The 16,103-nt window shown below is 39.2% G+C and overlaps 1 protein-coding gene across 1 annotated transcript; it reads left to right on the top strand.

The window, feature by feature from the left end:
- The first annotated feature begins 5,213 nt into the window (after positions 1-5,213).
- Positions 5,214-13,969, top strand: LOC100927168 (histone H3.3). The gene is made up of 4 exons (XM_031967026.1): positions 5,214-5,297; positions 6,893-7,043; positions 8,203-8,356; positions 13,321-13,969. The coding sequence occupies exons 2-4, from the start codon at positions 6,916-6,918 to the stop codon at positions 13,447-13,449; spliced, it is 411 nt and encodes a 136-aa protein (XP_031822886.1). The 5' UTR covers positions 5,214-5,297; positions 6,893-6,915; the 3' UTR covers positions 13,450-13,969.
- The last annotated feature ends 2,134 nt before the right edge of the window (positions 13,970-16,103 follow it).

The raw sequence follows: 16,103 nt of genomic DNA, 5'->3' as shown, positions 1-16,103 counted from the left end.
ATGAAATAAAAGAAAATAATGACATTTATTAATCACTTGAGAAGATATTCTCATCTAATTATAAGGAATTATATATATATATATATATATATATATATATATATATATATATATATCTATGGAATGAAATACGAAGGAATAGACAAACCACTTGTTATGGACAAATGATACATTTGAACTTCCATCTGAAGAAAAATAGTTATAGACGTGTCTTAGAAAAATACATTGAAACACATGTTTGAACCTGAAAAACATTATATTTTAGCTTTAGATGAATAAAGAATTCTCACTTTTACCAATGATACAAATTTTCTAACACTTTTTGAGGGGTGTCTTTTTGAAAGGGACTTTTATACTTTAGTTGTTAAAAAGACAAAATAAAAATCTCAGTTAATGGCTGTAAAAGAAGTAATAATCATCAATGCTATCACACTTTGAGAAACTGTGTCAAAAATAAGCCTACTCAATTCCTAATTGTATAATCTTCAAGAGTATCCTAAATAAGTGCTTGGGTTTTTGTTGCTGTTTTTTAATGATCAGGTCTTGGGTTTTAATGGGTTCAAGTCCTATTTGTAACTCTATTACTGTTACAGGCAAGTCAAGACCCCTTGGGGCAATGGGCTGCAAAACAGGTACTAAATTTCATTGGTAGGGAGAGTTTCCTTTTTTGAAAAGTGCCTCATATCCTTGACATCATAGGTCTTTTCAAAAATCATTATTAATTATATATAAATATGAAAATCTGAAGTGACTATCAGTAAATATCTACATATGTTTCATTATATTTATTTCATATTTAAGATTTTTCTTACAAATATTGTAATCAATGCTCAATTTTATTTGAATACAAGCTAAAATTATTTGCACTGATGATTTTGTGAAAAGTAGGGAGTTATAACAATTTTTTTGTAAAGAAAAAAGAGGGAGGCATTGTTACATAAAGTCAGGAAACCATTGTTTTAAAAACAATAGGAAGCCACTGAACATTCAGAGATATTACATGGTAAGACCTGTGTATGCCTCAGGAATATTGCTTTGGCATTTGTCTAAATCATTTTTTCTCTCTTCAAAACCCAAAGAGCACATTGTACCTTTCTAATGCATTTTTCATATATAATTTTATATTATTTATTTCTTTGAATATACAGGCTTCTTTTTGCTTGATTGGAGTTCAATGTATTTTATTTGCATTCTCTTTAGCACCCAGTAAAGTACTTTGCACTTAGTAAGTGTTAAATTAAAATTGAAATGTTTATACCCTTTAGGCTGCTAATTGGCTCCATAATTTGAACCAGATCAGATCCCTTTATAAGTCACATTTACAAAGCACTTTAATGATCACAAAGCACTTTCCTCCTAATCAATCTGTGAAGTTGTTGGTTCTAGTATTAAATTTTACATTTGAGGCCACTGCTCACAAAAGAGTTTATGGCATCAATCATTAAACCTTTATAAACATTACTGGCATGCTAATGTCTGGAGATACAAAGAAGGGCCAAAAAATAAATAAATAAATAAATAAACCCCAAGCCTATTGATCACTATACTATTACAATTGTAAATACCTACATAAGTATGCATCCATCCATCCATCTATCCATAGCACTGGAAATGTAAATCCCATAGGAGGGAACTAATAGCAACAGGGATCAGAAAGATCTCATCCTGGTATGATGTAAGCAAGCTCTAAAGCAGTCAGAGAAGCTAAGAGGAAGATAAAAGAATAGAGAGCATTCCACGAATGGGAGGCTGGGAGTAGGAGCAAGCCAGTGCAAAGGAAAGAAAAACAGGATGGAATACCATGAGCAAGGATCCCCAAAGAAGGCCAGTGTAGCTGGATTATAAAATGCACAGAAACAAGTAAAATGTAAGATAATTGGAAAGGGGTAGGTGTGAAGCCCCTTTCAGTGTCATATAGAGGACTTTATGTTGTATTCTTCGGATAAAAGGTATCTACTGGAGCTTGTTAAGTAAGTAGGGAAGGGATGTGGTTGAACTTTTTAGGAAAATCAGCTGAGTGGATGAGGAATGGAACTGGGAAGAAATTTGAGGCAGGGACTCCAGTTAGAAGGCTATTGCAATAATCCGGGCAAGACATGATGAGGACCTGTATCAGAGTGGTTAGTTATGTGAATGGAGAAAAGAGGATATTGTGAAAATAGAAATGACTAAGATTTGACAATCAATTGGGATATTTGGGGTGTGTGAAAGTAAAAGTCCTAGTGACTAGAAGAATGGCTTTGCTCCTGACTTTCAGGTTCAGTTGCTGTCTTTTCCTGGAACTTCCCTAATTGCCTAACCTTCTCACTCTGGAATATTTCTCTGTCAAGGTCTTCTCCCTGCCTAGGGTCTCTGTTTTGTGGAGGAGCCCAGGCCAGCCAACCTTTATTCCTCTCTTGGCTCAGCTCCAGACTTTCTGGACTTCACACCCCCACCCACAAGCTTTTTAGTTTTATTTTGTATGTGGTCTTTCCATATTAGAATATGAGCTCCTTGAGGGCAGGAACTGTCTTGTTTCTTTGTCTTGGAATTCCCAGCACTTAACACCATACCTGGCATATAGTAAATGCTTAATAAATACTTTTAGTTTAGCTTAATCCTCAACAGGAATAGGAAAGTATATCTAAGACCACATACCTGGCAAGTTTCAAAGCCAGAATTTAGTCTTAGGTCATCTCACTCCAAAAACAGGGTTCTTTCCAGTAAGAGTAATCAACATTTATATTACCCTAAGTTTTCCAAAGCATTTCACATAGAATATCTCATCTAGGGCTTCCTACAAACTCTCTGGGTAGATGCTACAAGCATTTTACATTTTGCAGATAAGGAAACTAGCTTAGAGTAAGTGGCTTGCTCATGCGTGTAAGCTAGTTTCAGAAGCTTGATTTAAATCCAGGTTTTCTTTATGCCAAGTTCAGCACTCTAGAAGGAAAGGAAGAAAAGTAGGGGAAAAAGGAAGGAAGAAAGTGGAAGAGAGAGATAGAGGAAGAAAAAGAGAGGGAAGGAAGAAGGAAGGGAAAAAAAAGAAATATGTATTTCTTAAGTCTTTTATGTACCAGGCACTGTGCTAAAGGCTTTACATAAATCTCATTTTATCTTCACAATATTATCCCCACTTTATAATTAAGGAAACCGAAGCAGACAGAAGTTTAGTGACTTGCCCGGGATCACACAACTTGTAAATGTCTGAGGCTGAATTAGGCAGGGCTTTCTGAAACCCGGTCTGGCACTCAATTCAGTCACTTAAGATTGCCCTGTCTCCATTGGCTACTGAAATCCACCTCCTTTTGCGAATATCTTTCTACTAGACACCTCGAATTTAAGTAGACTCTCTTCTCTTTCTCACGCCTGGTGTCTGTTTCAGTATAATAATTAAAATGAAGCCTCTGGTTCTAGGTTATTGAGGAATCTGAGCCCTTTGTGAGTTTTACCTCTCTGCAGAGCCTATGGGATGCTTGCATAAGCCTTCCATCCACAGCCTTCATTCAGAGTCACTCCGTGCTGTGATAATACCACCTGGGGAATCTCTCCGATTGTCTTAGGCCAGATCAACGCTGTCACAATTACACGGATAATGTGAGCCAAGAAAAAACCCTGGCAGTTACGATCACAGCAATATTAGGGAAGCGGCAGAAAAACGAGACACATAATCCCCAAACCTCACTTGCTGCAGTCTCTTTTACTCTCCCCAAACTCTAAAAAAGCTGCTAACAAGTCACGACGTTTGATTGGAAGATGATTGTCTCCAGCCTCTGAGAAGGCTCCTCTCTATCCGAGGAGAGAAATGATCAAAAAGGCTGCTAGAAAATGAAGGGGAACCAGCGAGGGACTGGATGGTCTATTACCTGCTCTATCAGCCCCCCCTGCCCCCCAAGCACTTTCGCACATAAGAGTACGTTGTTTTAAAGGCTTTGTGAAACACAGCCATCTTGCCTCTAGATATTGTACAGTGTAGAATGAAAAAGAGAGAGGTCGTGGCGGTTCTAATCCAGGGTCATCTCTCGTTGGTACCGAGAAAACGCAAAAATGTCCGCGCCATTCCGCTTCTTCCTTGGTTACCAAGGCTTGGTGAGCGCCGGCCGTGCCGCTGCCCAGAAGTGGGGCTCCGGGCTCCGGGGGCTCGGGGGTACGTTTGGGGTGAGAGGGTGAAGCGTGTAAAGTTGGGGGGAGGAGGGAGGGAGCGAGCGAACGAACGAACAAGAGAGGAGGAGGAGGAGTTAAAGCTGCCGTGATGCCTCCCGACTTTTGCCAATGACAAGCTGGGGCGCATTGGGGAAACCGTGTTGCCGAGGCCAGCCTGGGTTTGCCCGGCAGGAAAACGAGAGGAGGAGAGGAGGCTCCGAGAGTAGCGAGTGCCTCCCGGCCACACTGGCCAGCATCTATAAGAGAAGCTCGCCCCTTTCGTAGTGCGGATCCCCTCGCCTTCCCTTACCCCGGGGGAGGCAGGCAGAGCGGGGGCGGCCTCAGTCAGCCCCCCTTCTCCTTGGGTCCCACCGAGGCAGGTAGAGACCGGCGCCCCCGACGCGAGGGGCTCCCTGCGGGCTGCTGTTATTGCTGCTGCAGCTGCAGCTGCTGGGGGAGGGGGGCGGGAATTCTCTAGGGACGCGCGCGCTACTCGACAGGCGCGTGGGCGGCGGGGCGAGCCGCCCCCCACCTGGCTCCGGCCATTCTCCCCCTCCCCCAGCCTCCCTGTGGCCTGACGATTCCCAAGGTCTCTGCCTTAAGCCCCCGCCCCACCCCCTCCAACCTCTCTTCCCCTCTCCACCTGGTTCTCGCCCCGCGCCCGGGCTCGGGGTGGGAGGAGGGGGAGCAGTGACGTGGGCAGGTTGGGCGAAGGAGGGGAGGAGGGGGAGGGTTTGGATGTGTACGGGGTGGGAGAGGGGGTTAAGGTTAGGAACGGCGGCCGCACGAGCCTCGGAATCCTCGCGGCCCCCCTCGGCACGTCTTTTGTGTTTGTACACACACACAGCGCGAGGCGGCCGGGGAAGTCAAGGGAGGGGCGGAGGGAGAAGAGAGCGAACTACTGAGAGGAAGGCAGGGAGGAGGAGAGGGAGGAGGGCAAGGCGGAGGGAGGGAGAGCGAACGGTGGAACAGGGGGCGGGGCCGAGCCTTCCCTCCATTGTGTGTGATTGGCTGGGAACGCGGCGGAGGGGGCGGACGCGGGCGGGTGTTGAGGGGGGATAGCCTCGGTGTCAGCCATCTTTCAATTGTGTTCGCAGCCGCTGCCGCCGCCGCCGTAGCTCTCCAGCGCTAGGGCCGCCTTTCGCTTTCGGAGCCCAAGCCGACAGAGAAGGGGGGTAAGTTTTCTCTCCTCCCCCGCCCGCCCGGGACCGAGCCCCGCCTGACGCCAGCCCCAGAACCGGACCTCGGGGGTCGCGGGGAACTGACCCGCGCTCGCTCCCACCCGGCCCCACAAACTTTTTGGTCCAGAAATCGGCGTGAGGAGCGAGAGTTTGCCGCCCCCCCTCCGCCTCCTGAGGCAACGGCGGCGGCGGCTCCTCCAGCGTCTCCGCCTCAGCCCGACAACAGCAACCGCCGCGGTGGCGGCGGAGCCCGGGCTCTCCCTCCTCCTCCTCCTCCCCGCGCCCCCCGGCCCCTCTTTCTTCGGTAAAATCCCGCTCGCCGCCCCTTGCCCGCGCCCCAAACCTTCACCACGACCCCGCGGAGCCCCTTAGCTACCGGCCGCCGGCCCCGGCTCCCGTTTTGCGGGCCGGAAAAGGGCTCCAAATCGCCGCTGCTTCCCGGCCCGGGCCAATTCTCTTTTTGCTGCTTCCCCACAGTTGTTGCTAAGCTTCACCATCTTGTCTCTTTTCTCTGGTCACCGACCATATTTTTTCCCCCCTCCCGTCTCTCTCTTCCTCTATTTCGAGAAAGGAAGGAGGAGGAGAAGAAGGGGGGAAACATTGTTATTATTTTTCTCTTAAAAAGAGGGATATTTTTCTTCCTCCCCCTACTCCGGATAAATGAAAACTTAATGCATTTTAAATAGGAAAAAAAAAAAAAACTTTTGCTTTTCGGGAGGCAGCACGTGGTGGGGGATGCCAGCGTCTTTTGGACCTATTTAGTATTTGGCGTCTTTGGAGGGGAATCGGATACATTTTGTGATTTGTTTCCATTTTGTTCGGGGTCTGGGAGCCGACTTGGTGTGGTGCCGGGCGCTGGGGGGCGAGAGCGGCGGAGCTGGGGGACCCGATGCGGGCAGAAGAGCCCGGAGCCGGGGCAGACCCAAAAGTTTATGGGCTGCCGGGGGGAGGGGGGCACCGCTTATCTCTTTGGGGCTAATTAAAGTGTTGGCTGGCTGGCCCTGGGAGGTTGTTATGCGAGGCTCCTCTAAGGTCGGGAGTCGTTGCTTTGTGGGGGGGGTGAAAAGCGCGTTTGGTGACTGTTGTGCCCTGGCGATTTTTCGATTTTTAGCGTAGGGACAAAAAAAAAATAGCAAAAAGAGGTTTTTAGATAATATTTGTGGTTTTATATCTGCGAGGTACGAAAATGGGGGGGGCGGGATTTTCGGCGGGGGGCTCTAAATTTTTTTTTTTGGCTGTAATTGGATTCTGTCTTTCCTGTGGTTTGTGGCTCTATTATTTTCAGACCTTGTTAATTTTTTCATTAATTAAAGAAATTCGTGGAAGGCTGGGGGGGGGGGGGGGGATCGTCTTGAGGCCACTCGGAATAGGTGTTTGGTGCTGAGGAGAGTCTGCTCTCGAGCCTCGATTTATGTTTCCAGTTGCAGGTCTCTGGAGGAGAGGGATAAGCTCGTTTAAAATGGATCTGGCGTTGTGGGCATTGTTTTTGTTAGAAACCATTTCTATTTCTGGAAATTATTTATTTGGGGGTAGGGCCGGTATGCAATTGAATGTGGTGATTTTTCCTTTTTCTTTTTTAACGTCGGTAGGTGTATAAGAAGTTTTCAGGAACATGGCTCGTACCAAGCAAACTGCCCGTAAATCCACCGGTGGTAAAGCCCCGAGGAAGCAGCTCGCTACAAAAGCCGCTCGCAAGAGCGCGCCCTCTACTGGAGGGGTCAAGAAACCTCATCGCTACAGGTACAAAAATCGCTGGGACAAAGACTCGGGCCCTTCGGTGTTGCAATATTTCCCTAACGGAACGGAGAGGTGCATTAAAGGCGAACTTTTTACAGGAGGAAAGCCGTGATGGATTTTTTCCCTATATTTTGTTTTTGTTAATGTTGGAACGCCTAGATGTACATTTCATTTATTGGAAGAGGCGTTAGTTAAAAATGCTTAATTTTGAAAATATGCCTTATAATCTGATTCGAGTTAAAGGAAAATATATGTGGTCCAATTGTGTTTACCAATAAATTTAGTATTTAAGGCAAAAGTTAAAAAATAATGAATTTGCAGGCATTTGAATGTACTTTGGGTATATGTTTTGAAATTGGTTTTAGAAATTATTTTTAATACTTCATAATTTTACACATAAAAGTTAATTATTTCGGTATACTCCAATTGGCACAATTCCATCTGTCTTCCTTTGCTTATTTAACGTTGAAATGCTCCGAGTTGTAGTTGAAACCCTCTACCGTTAGAGGGCAGAAATTGTCTGTGTTATAGGTAACCTCTGCAAACAATTTTTCACTCAACCTAAAATAAAGACTTGGATGGGGGGAGTCGGTTACAATTAGAGATAAAAACTCTGCTGATAAATAATAGATGATAAACTCATCTGGAAGAATTTATAGTCAAGAGCATTCGTATTTTAATCTTCATGAGTGGGTGGGCAGTAGTAGAGAAGTAGTGGTAATCTAGGAAGATGATCTCTTATAGCCTTCCCTATATCACTGACATCAGAAGTAAATAACATGAGCAAAAAAGGAGTTCAGTGTAAACGTTAAATAATAATAAAAATGGGATTTGAACCCTAAAAATTAGAAGGCAATATTGAATTAGTAAAGTGAGCTTCCTTTGTAGCTGCTAACATTATAGTTGAATACTTTTGCCATAAGTTGATAAAATTAGGGAAAAATTTGTCATATAGGTTAAATTTTGTCAATAATGGAAGATGGTTTATTTAAGAATCAACTATAAGTTTTTCTCATTCTAATTTCCTTCTTTAATTCAATAGGAATTTTAAATTTGGCAATCTGATTTTGAGAAACTAAATCGATTTTTCTCATACTACATTCTTAAGTCTTTTATATTTGAACTTATGTAATAACGTCACTTAATATTTGATTCTTTAAAGGCCGGGTACTGTGGCTCTCCGTGAAATCAGACGTTACCAGAAGTCCACTGAACTTCTGATTCGTAAACTTCCCTTCCAGCGTCTGGTGCGTGAAATTGCTCAGGACTTCAAAACAGATCTGCGCTTCCAGAGTGCAGCAATTGGTGCTTTGCAGGTAAAGTTGGAGGGACTTTTATAACTTAGAGAATCTTAACTGTCCTCATCTCTTCTTCCCCCCACAATGAAACCTTCAAACATGAAAGGGCGAGTGTTCTTAGAACAGTATGGCAAGTATCCCAGGATGATCAAGTCTTTTAAAGTGTCTGAGAGCCTGTTTTCTAAAGCTGTGTAATGAGGATAATATATGTAGTGCACACCTGACTCACTGTGTTGTTGGGTCCAAATGAGATAATAATGTCTGGAAATGATTTGGTAACTTTAAAGCCCTATGTAAAAAATGTCAGCTATTGCTGTGCCCTGAAAAGGAGAATTCTGTGTTTAGAATAGCAAATAATGCTTGAGGATAAGGAGACAAATTTTTCGTTAGAATAATCACTGAATTTTGGAGTTGAAAGTGAAATTTTATTCAATGCTTTGTGTTATTTCATTTATTCAACCTTGTGAGGTAAGTAACTAGCAAGTATTATCTCTACTTTAAAATCAAGAAAATAAGCTCTGAGAAACACAATTATTTGTGTATATACCTGATAAGTGGCAGAGCCAGTTCTTTTGTCTCCAAATCCAATATTCTTGTTTTGATCTGTTTTGTTTTTGCACTATGAGATGTAATATATGCATTAGAAAATACTGTTTGGAGGGTATAAATTTAAGAAGAAAAAACATGGGAAATTAGTATTGGACCTCAAATTTCTAAGTTCAGAAGACATTTGGATTGAGATCTTTTTTGAAAAGCTGAGCAGCAATCATTTAAAAATTATAGAAATGACAACTTGACATTTTAATTTAAATCTTTAATAATTTGAGTAAAATGTTGGCTTTATGGGCTTATTGCCCTGACCTTGACCCAAGGTATTCTTTAGATAAATTCACAAGAATGAGTTTTCAAGATTATTTTTCCAGTTCTCTTAATATAATTAATGGACATCTAACTGCTTTTCTTGGATTAAGGCTCAGAATCACACCTTTTAAACTACTTGTGTAACTAACTCCGTAAAGCTAGTTTTCACTTAATTTTGATATATTTTAAAGTGTTTATATACACATACATAACTTGTGACATTTTAATGAAAGCTGTAGCTGTGCTATTCTGTTGCTTTGTGTGCAAAAGGATGTGATAGGAGGATTCTACTTTGAGATTCAATTGGTTGAGCTGTTTCTATGGTTAGTCTAACCTTCATTTGATTGGTGAATTTCAGAAGTAGGCATCCATTAACTCTTAGGTGAGTTGAAAGTACAAAAATTTCAACTCATCTGAATTATCTTTGTTCCCAAAAGCACTTTATAATAAGCCTTAAATTTTTGTGACTAATTATAATGACCTAAAGTATCATTTTATACGGGAAAAATTACAGATCATTCAGAATGTTTTCAGTTCTAATACAATTACAGAATACTAATTAGAAAGCTGCTATTCTAATAGCTTCTTAAGGTATGCAACCTTTTGAGGTGGAGATGTGCAGATTTTGGGGCAGACTTATTAGTGTTACTTTGAAGGTTGTAGATTAAAATGTCTTTACCAAATTTCTAATCTATAAAAATGTTCATCATCACATATTTATTGCTATACCACACATAAGATTAGTTTATGCATCAGATTCAGCTTCATAGGGATATGAGACTGCCTCTTTTCAGCAGCTCATTCCATTTAAAATAGTGGCTTATGAGAATTCTATTTCCTAATAATCAACCCATATCTATCCATGCTAAAGCAGGGTGCATTGGCACAAGTAATCTCTTAAATCATGTTTTGCGATCTAAATTAGCATTAAGATTTATAATATTTCATTTGGACCAATTATAAGTTTGTATTTTTAAAGTAGATTCAAGTCCTCTTTCTGACATATAACTCTGGACAAATCACTTGACCATTCATTGTGTTGCACAACTGTAATTTTGTGGAGATGCTGTTAGTAGAGGGAGTTTCCTCACCTGAGAATTCTGGGGAGTCTTTTTAATTAAAGGAAAAGTTTTCCAATTCACATTTCTGCTTTAATCTTTCCTGCCTGCCTTGGAATCTGTTGTTGATTCCTTCCTTTTTTTGTAATAGGACAATAACTTTGGGTACTCTACATTAGAGCATTGAATTTCATTGGCCATCCTGGTACCAGGCAGTAGAATGGCCTATTTCCACCTGGTTCCATACCCTCTAGGTATCAATATTAACACAATTCTCTTGTCATTAAAAGAACTAGAAGGAAATATGGAAAAGTTTCTTCTGCAATATATATATATTAACAGCTCCCCCTCAACCTTCCCCCCACCCCAACACACATACCACTCACTTTGTAGGTTTCCTTTAGCAGTACAAATCTTTAGGTGGTCTTAAACCATATTGTTATAGTATATAATGTGATTTTATTGGCTTGGATACATAGCAGCTTTTAGCAGATACTGAGATGCTACATGCTTTTAAAGTAATCTTCCTCTACCACGTTAACCATTTTATGAATTTGAGTTTGTACGACTACTGCATAATGGCATTATATTAAAAGATAGGGTCAAAATACTTCTGGAATCTTAGCTCAAAAAAATATGCCCATACTGGTAATAGCTAAAGATTGACAGATTCCCTACTCTTAAGAACTTTGAGTCCATTTGAGGAGATAAAACTACAAGTACTATTAGTAACTCAGGAGAGGAAATGATCCCTCTGTTCTGAGGTGATTAGGGAAGGTTTCCTAAGTTTCCTTGAGTTGGTTCTTAAAGTATAATCTCTCTTGATGTCAGGAGCAGAATGAGTTCAGGGAACATAGTTTGGCTGGAGTGGACTATTTGGGAGATAGGAAGAGCAAATCAAAGACTTAAAAGGAAGACATGGAAGTTAAATTGGGAAAAAAAGAATTTATTATATATTGTTAAATAATTGAAAAGCTGCTGTTCTAATAGCTTCTTTTAAGGTATGCAACCTTTTGAGGTGTAGAATTTGGGGCAGACTTGTTAGTGTTATTTTGCAGGTTGTGAACATCTTTATCAACCTAGATTAAAATGTCTTTACCAAATATAAGCATGAACAAGGTCTTATTAGGTGGGAATGGACAAAACTAGTGTTCTATAAGACACTATTTCTCTAAGTCTCAGTTCTTCCCATTTTAAAAGTATGGTAAGAACATAAAATTTATTAAATTTAATTTAATCTCAGAATCTTTAATCTTCTAATATATGGTTTATTTGGAAATTGGTTTCAACAATATTAAAAAGGGCTGTAGATGCATGTTGGACAGTGATCACTTTAAAAATATTAAATATTTACCTTGAATACCATTAGGTGCTATTTGAATAACTATTGAGTCAAAGGACCTGGAAAATGTATTTTTCAGCACTCACACTAAATAAACAGCTGTTTGAAGTTAAGTAGAAGGCAGCATTATTTAGCCTTTCCCAGAGGAATTCATGATGTGCTCTGGTAAATAGAGTTGTGATTTATGTAGATATGCCTAGTGTGTATTTCTTTACATATGCCATTCTTTTTCATCAGGTGGGATAGCCTAGATTGGAACCATAACTGCCCCTGTTAACCTTTGTAAGGGCAGCTGCAATGTCTTGTTACTGACCCTCACTTCTCTGAGGGTACTGCTAAGTGTTGAGAGTTTAGATTAGGGAAAGGTGTTTATGAACTGGAATAGTCTTAAATAGGTTGAATCTGAGCTGGACCTGGAAGAAAAGAGAGGTAAAATCCTAGAGTAAGATGGTTTTTATTACTAATGCAGGATACTGAAAGATTAGAAAATAGTTTAAAGTGAATCCAGTTCCTTTTTGTGCTGTCTTCTGTGTCCTGCTTCCTCTCCTTCTCCACCCCACTTCTCCAAAAAAGGAAAGGGGAAAATGGGCCATAACCTCAAGATTGTGAACCTGCCCTGCACTTTCTTGAAAGATGAACTCTGCTAGTGACTCTTGTAATCTTAAGTATCCAATCCTCATTTCTTATTACCTGCTAGACCTAGACACCCTCCCATTACACATCTCACAACATGTCCTGCCACAGACCTTGTTTTCTTTGACCCCCAAACCTAGTTTTCTTAACTTTTATATTCCTGTTGAGTTCATCATTGGTTCTAGCTATCCAGATTGGTAACTTGTCATCATCAGCTCTTTAATCTTCTCCTTTCTATTCAGTCTTTTGCCCCATCTTGTCAGCTGCAGATACCTAGCATCTCCCATATGTTTTCATTTCTTCACATAATCAGCCTAATTGATGACCTTGTCAGCCTTTCACCTGGACTATTACAATAGCCTCTAAATTGGTTTCCTTACCTTCAATCTATCCTTCACTCAGTTTCTAAAACTTAATATTTCCAAAATATAGGTCTGTCATTTCCATCTTCAGAAAATCTCAAGGCCTCTTCCCCCACCCATCACCTTTAAAATAAAAATGCAAACTCTTCCTGGCATTTAAAGTACTTCACAATTTGATTCCAATTAAACTACCACCACCACCTATTCCAAGACAAATCTCTGCCTACTTTGTTTCATGTCTCTTCCTGTAAGCGGTCTCCTGTGTTGAATATTCTCCTTTATTTTCTTATATTGGTGCTGCTGTCTCTAAGGTTCAGTTTGTATCACTTCCTATACTTAATAGAATCATCTCACTTGTAATCTATTTAGCTTAACATTTAGACATCTTGACCTTTATTCACTCTAAATGTCCTTCCTTCCCATGTTGGGTTTATATATGTCTCTTATTTTAGCTATTAAAAGGTCATAAAATAAAAAGTCTAATTTTAGATGGATACTATATACCCAGCTTCTACTCAAAGAGCCTTAAAAAAAAAAAGGGTTTTTGTTAGAAGTATTTCATTTATGTTCTGGTACTTGAGTTAATAATATCAATAAAGTAAGTTATGTGAAAGATTTTAATAGCAATGAGAGGACTTCTATACCCCAGCTAATCCTTTAGTTTTTCCGAGCATGTTTAGTTATTGAATATGTAAAATCTAATAATTTTTCTTATTCTTATTGTAGGAGGCAAGTGAAGCCTATCTGGTTGGCCTGTTTGAGGACACCAACCTATGTGCTATCCACGCCAAACGTGTCACAATCATGCCAAAAGATATCCAGCTAGCACGCCGCATACGTGGAGAACGTGCTTAAACTCCACTATGATGGGAAACATTCTTCATTCTCAAAACAGAAAAAAATCTCTTCTTCCTGTTATTGGTAGTTCTGAACGTTAGATATTTTTTTCCCATGGGGTCAAAAGGTACCTAAGTATATGATTGCGAATGGAAAAATAGGGGACAGAATCAGGTATTGGCAAGTTTTTTCCATTTTCATTTGTGTGTGAATTTTGAATATAAATGCGAGGACATAAAGCATTAATGCAGTCAAAAAAATGTTTCCGTGAACAAGTTTCAACGATTCAACTTTATAACAATTATAAATAAACCTGTTAAATTTTTCTGGACAATGCCAGCATTTGGATTTTTTTAAAAAGTAAATTTCTTATTGACGGCAACTAAATGGTGTTTGTAGCATTTTTATCATACGGTAGATTCCATCCATTCACTATACTTTTCTAACTGAGTTGTCCTACATGCAAGTACATGTTTTTAATGTTGTCTGTCTTCTGTGCTGTTCCTGTAAGTTTGCTATTAAAATACATTAAACTACACCTGCTTTTGGTCTTGATTTTTCAATCATACACATAAATATATAAGTACATGTCCATATATAGGCATATATATACCCATATATGAATATATCATGTAATCAAAACACTTGAAGATGTCCTCTTGAAGGAGTTTTAATGTTTAACTTTTATTTAGAATCTTGGGGGGGGGGGGGAGGGGTATCATGTTTTTTTTTTTTAAAAAAAAAAAAAAAAAAAGTTTTGGGGATGGAAAGTTTGTAGATTAGTCTAAGCCACGAAAGGAAACTAGAACCATTTAACTTTATACTTTTCCAATAATTGGTTTATTTCATTTAGCATATTATGATTGGTATATGCCAATAATCCTAATTTTTACTTTGAGTATGGTTACAACCTTAATTGTTGAAGGCAAATTAAATAACTATTAGTAGGGTTTGAATCCTTAAATCTAAAACTAATTGTAACAATTATAAAAGACTATTGGGGTACATCTTAAGGCTAAATTCCAAATTCTGACCTAATATGCATATTTATAAATTTAGAATTTTTAAAAGGACCTTTGAGGCCATTTACTCCAAATCTTACCTTTTGTTGTTGTTCAGTTTTTTCCAGAATAGGAATTGAATCCCAGAAAGATTAGGTGACCACTTGCAGAAGGTTACACCAGGTAACTGGGATTTGAGCCCAGGTCCTTTTCCTCCAAATTGAGCAAACTCTTTGCACTAAATCCCCAGGTAACATTTTAATTCTTTACATTGGTAAACTGAACATTTTACAAGTGGAAATAGCTTCATATTCTTAGGCAATTTCACAATTCTTTGTATAGGATTATATAAACAGAGTTAAAGCAATTTGTATTTTAATTTCTAAGTCACCCAACTTTACTCAAATACAGTTTTGTACTTGTTTCATCACTTAAAAAGTGAGAAGTACTTGTGTTTCTCTAGATTTCTTACATGTTAAAGCTACTTTTAAAGAGAAGTGCTATATCTAAATAAGGTATAGCCACATTTTGGAACTACCCTCTATAAGTTAAGGCAGGATAACAATTTTTAAAATTAGAACTTGGTTGCCGGTATGGCAAGATAAAAATATTCAAGTATTGAGATTACAGATTTTTATTTCCAGTCCTTAAATAGAAAGCTTATGTAAGGTATCAGACTTCACAAATAAAGCTCCATATAAATGATAATCATTATACAAATGTCCTTTGTACTAAAAATCATTGTTTGAGAATTACAAATGTTTTAAAACTTAATGGCCACTCTCCCATACAGCAAAAACAGTAGAGTTGGAGGACAGGAATGCCGGAGGTGAGACAAATGACTATCAAAGCTATGACCTTGATCCAAATTCTTTGAATAAAACATTTATTAAACCAATGGAGAAAAATGATTTAAAGTTTTACTTGGATATTTTAGGTTTTACAAAACTGAAATTCAAACCTTGAAAGTTTCATATATTGTTTTGTGTTTGAAGCAAGGCTTTTTTTCCCCCCTTAAAAGTCATGGTGTAAAAGCTTAAGCATTTAGATGGAGTAAAGATGGAATGATCTGTTTCTTATTTCTTAAAACTTAAATGTTTTTTGGGTTGTTAGATTTCAACTGCTAGCAAAGTTGTAGAAACCTAGGTGAACAGTTTCTCATACATTACAGTTTTGTATTTTGAGAATACATTTCCTTTTGGTATGAGTTGAAATATTTAAATATTGAAACTTGGAGATATTAATTCGTTAAAAGCACTGAGATATTGCCTATTCCACAGGCTAGAAACTTGGGATAAGACTGATCTTAAATGTCAGTAGTTGAGAGATCCTCTTACCCTTTTATTTTAATTTATTCATCTTTTAAAAGATTCATTTTCACTGCAAGTTAAATGGGATTAGATGTATAATTTTCTAATGTTGGTGATGGGCAAAAGGAAATTTGGTCCTTGCTCAATACTGAACACCAAAAACAGTTTAGTCTGCAGAAATTAGCATAGTAACTTGAGTACCAACTGTCCAAAGTGATGTCTATCTAGTGAGATTGATAAGAAGTTTGCATTGCCAAGGTAAGGTGGTAAAATTAGTTTTATAAGCTAGGCTAAAACAAATGTATCATTCAGAAAAACAGCTTATTTAATAGGACCTCAGATGAAAATTTTAATGGTGTTT

This window comes from Sarcophilus harrisii, chromosome 4, assembly GCF_902635505.1.
Source record: "Sarcophilus harrisii chromosome 4, mSarHar1.11, whole genome shotgun sequence".
NCBI lineage: Eukaryota > Metazoa > Chordata > Mammalia > Dasyuromorphia > Dasyuridae > Sarcophilus > Sarcophilus harrisii.
The sequence above is the reverse complement of the archived record's forward strand: the minus strand, read 5'-3'. Positions and strand labels throughout refer to the sequence as shown.

Bases quoted from the DNA above. Each gene is read 5' to 3' on its own strand.
- LOC100927168 (XM_031967026.1), top strand. From the start codon at position 6,916: ATGGCTCGTACCAAGCAAACTGCCCGTAAATCCACCGGTGGTAAAGCC. The intron at 7,044-8,202 runs GTACAAAAATCG...GATTCTTTAAAG, and splicing joins AAGAAACCTCATCGCTACAG to GCCGGGTACTGTGGCTCTCC. The intron at 8,357-13,320 runs GTAAAGTTGGAG...TTCTTATTGTAG, and splicing joins CAGCAATTGGTGCTTTGCAG to GAGGCAAGTGAAGCCTATCT.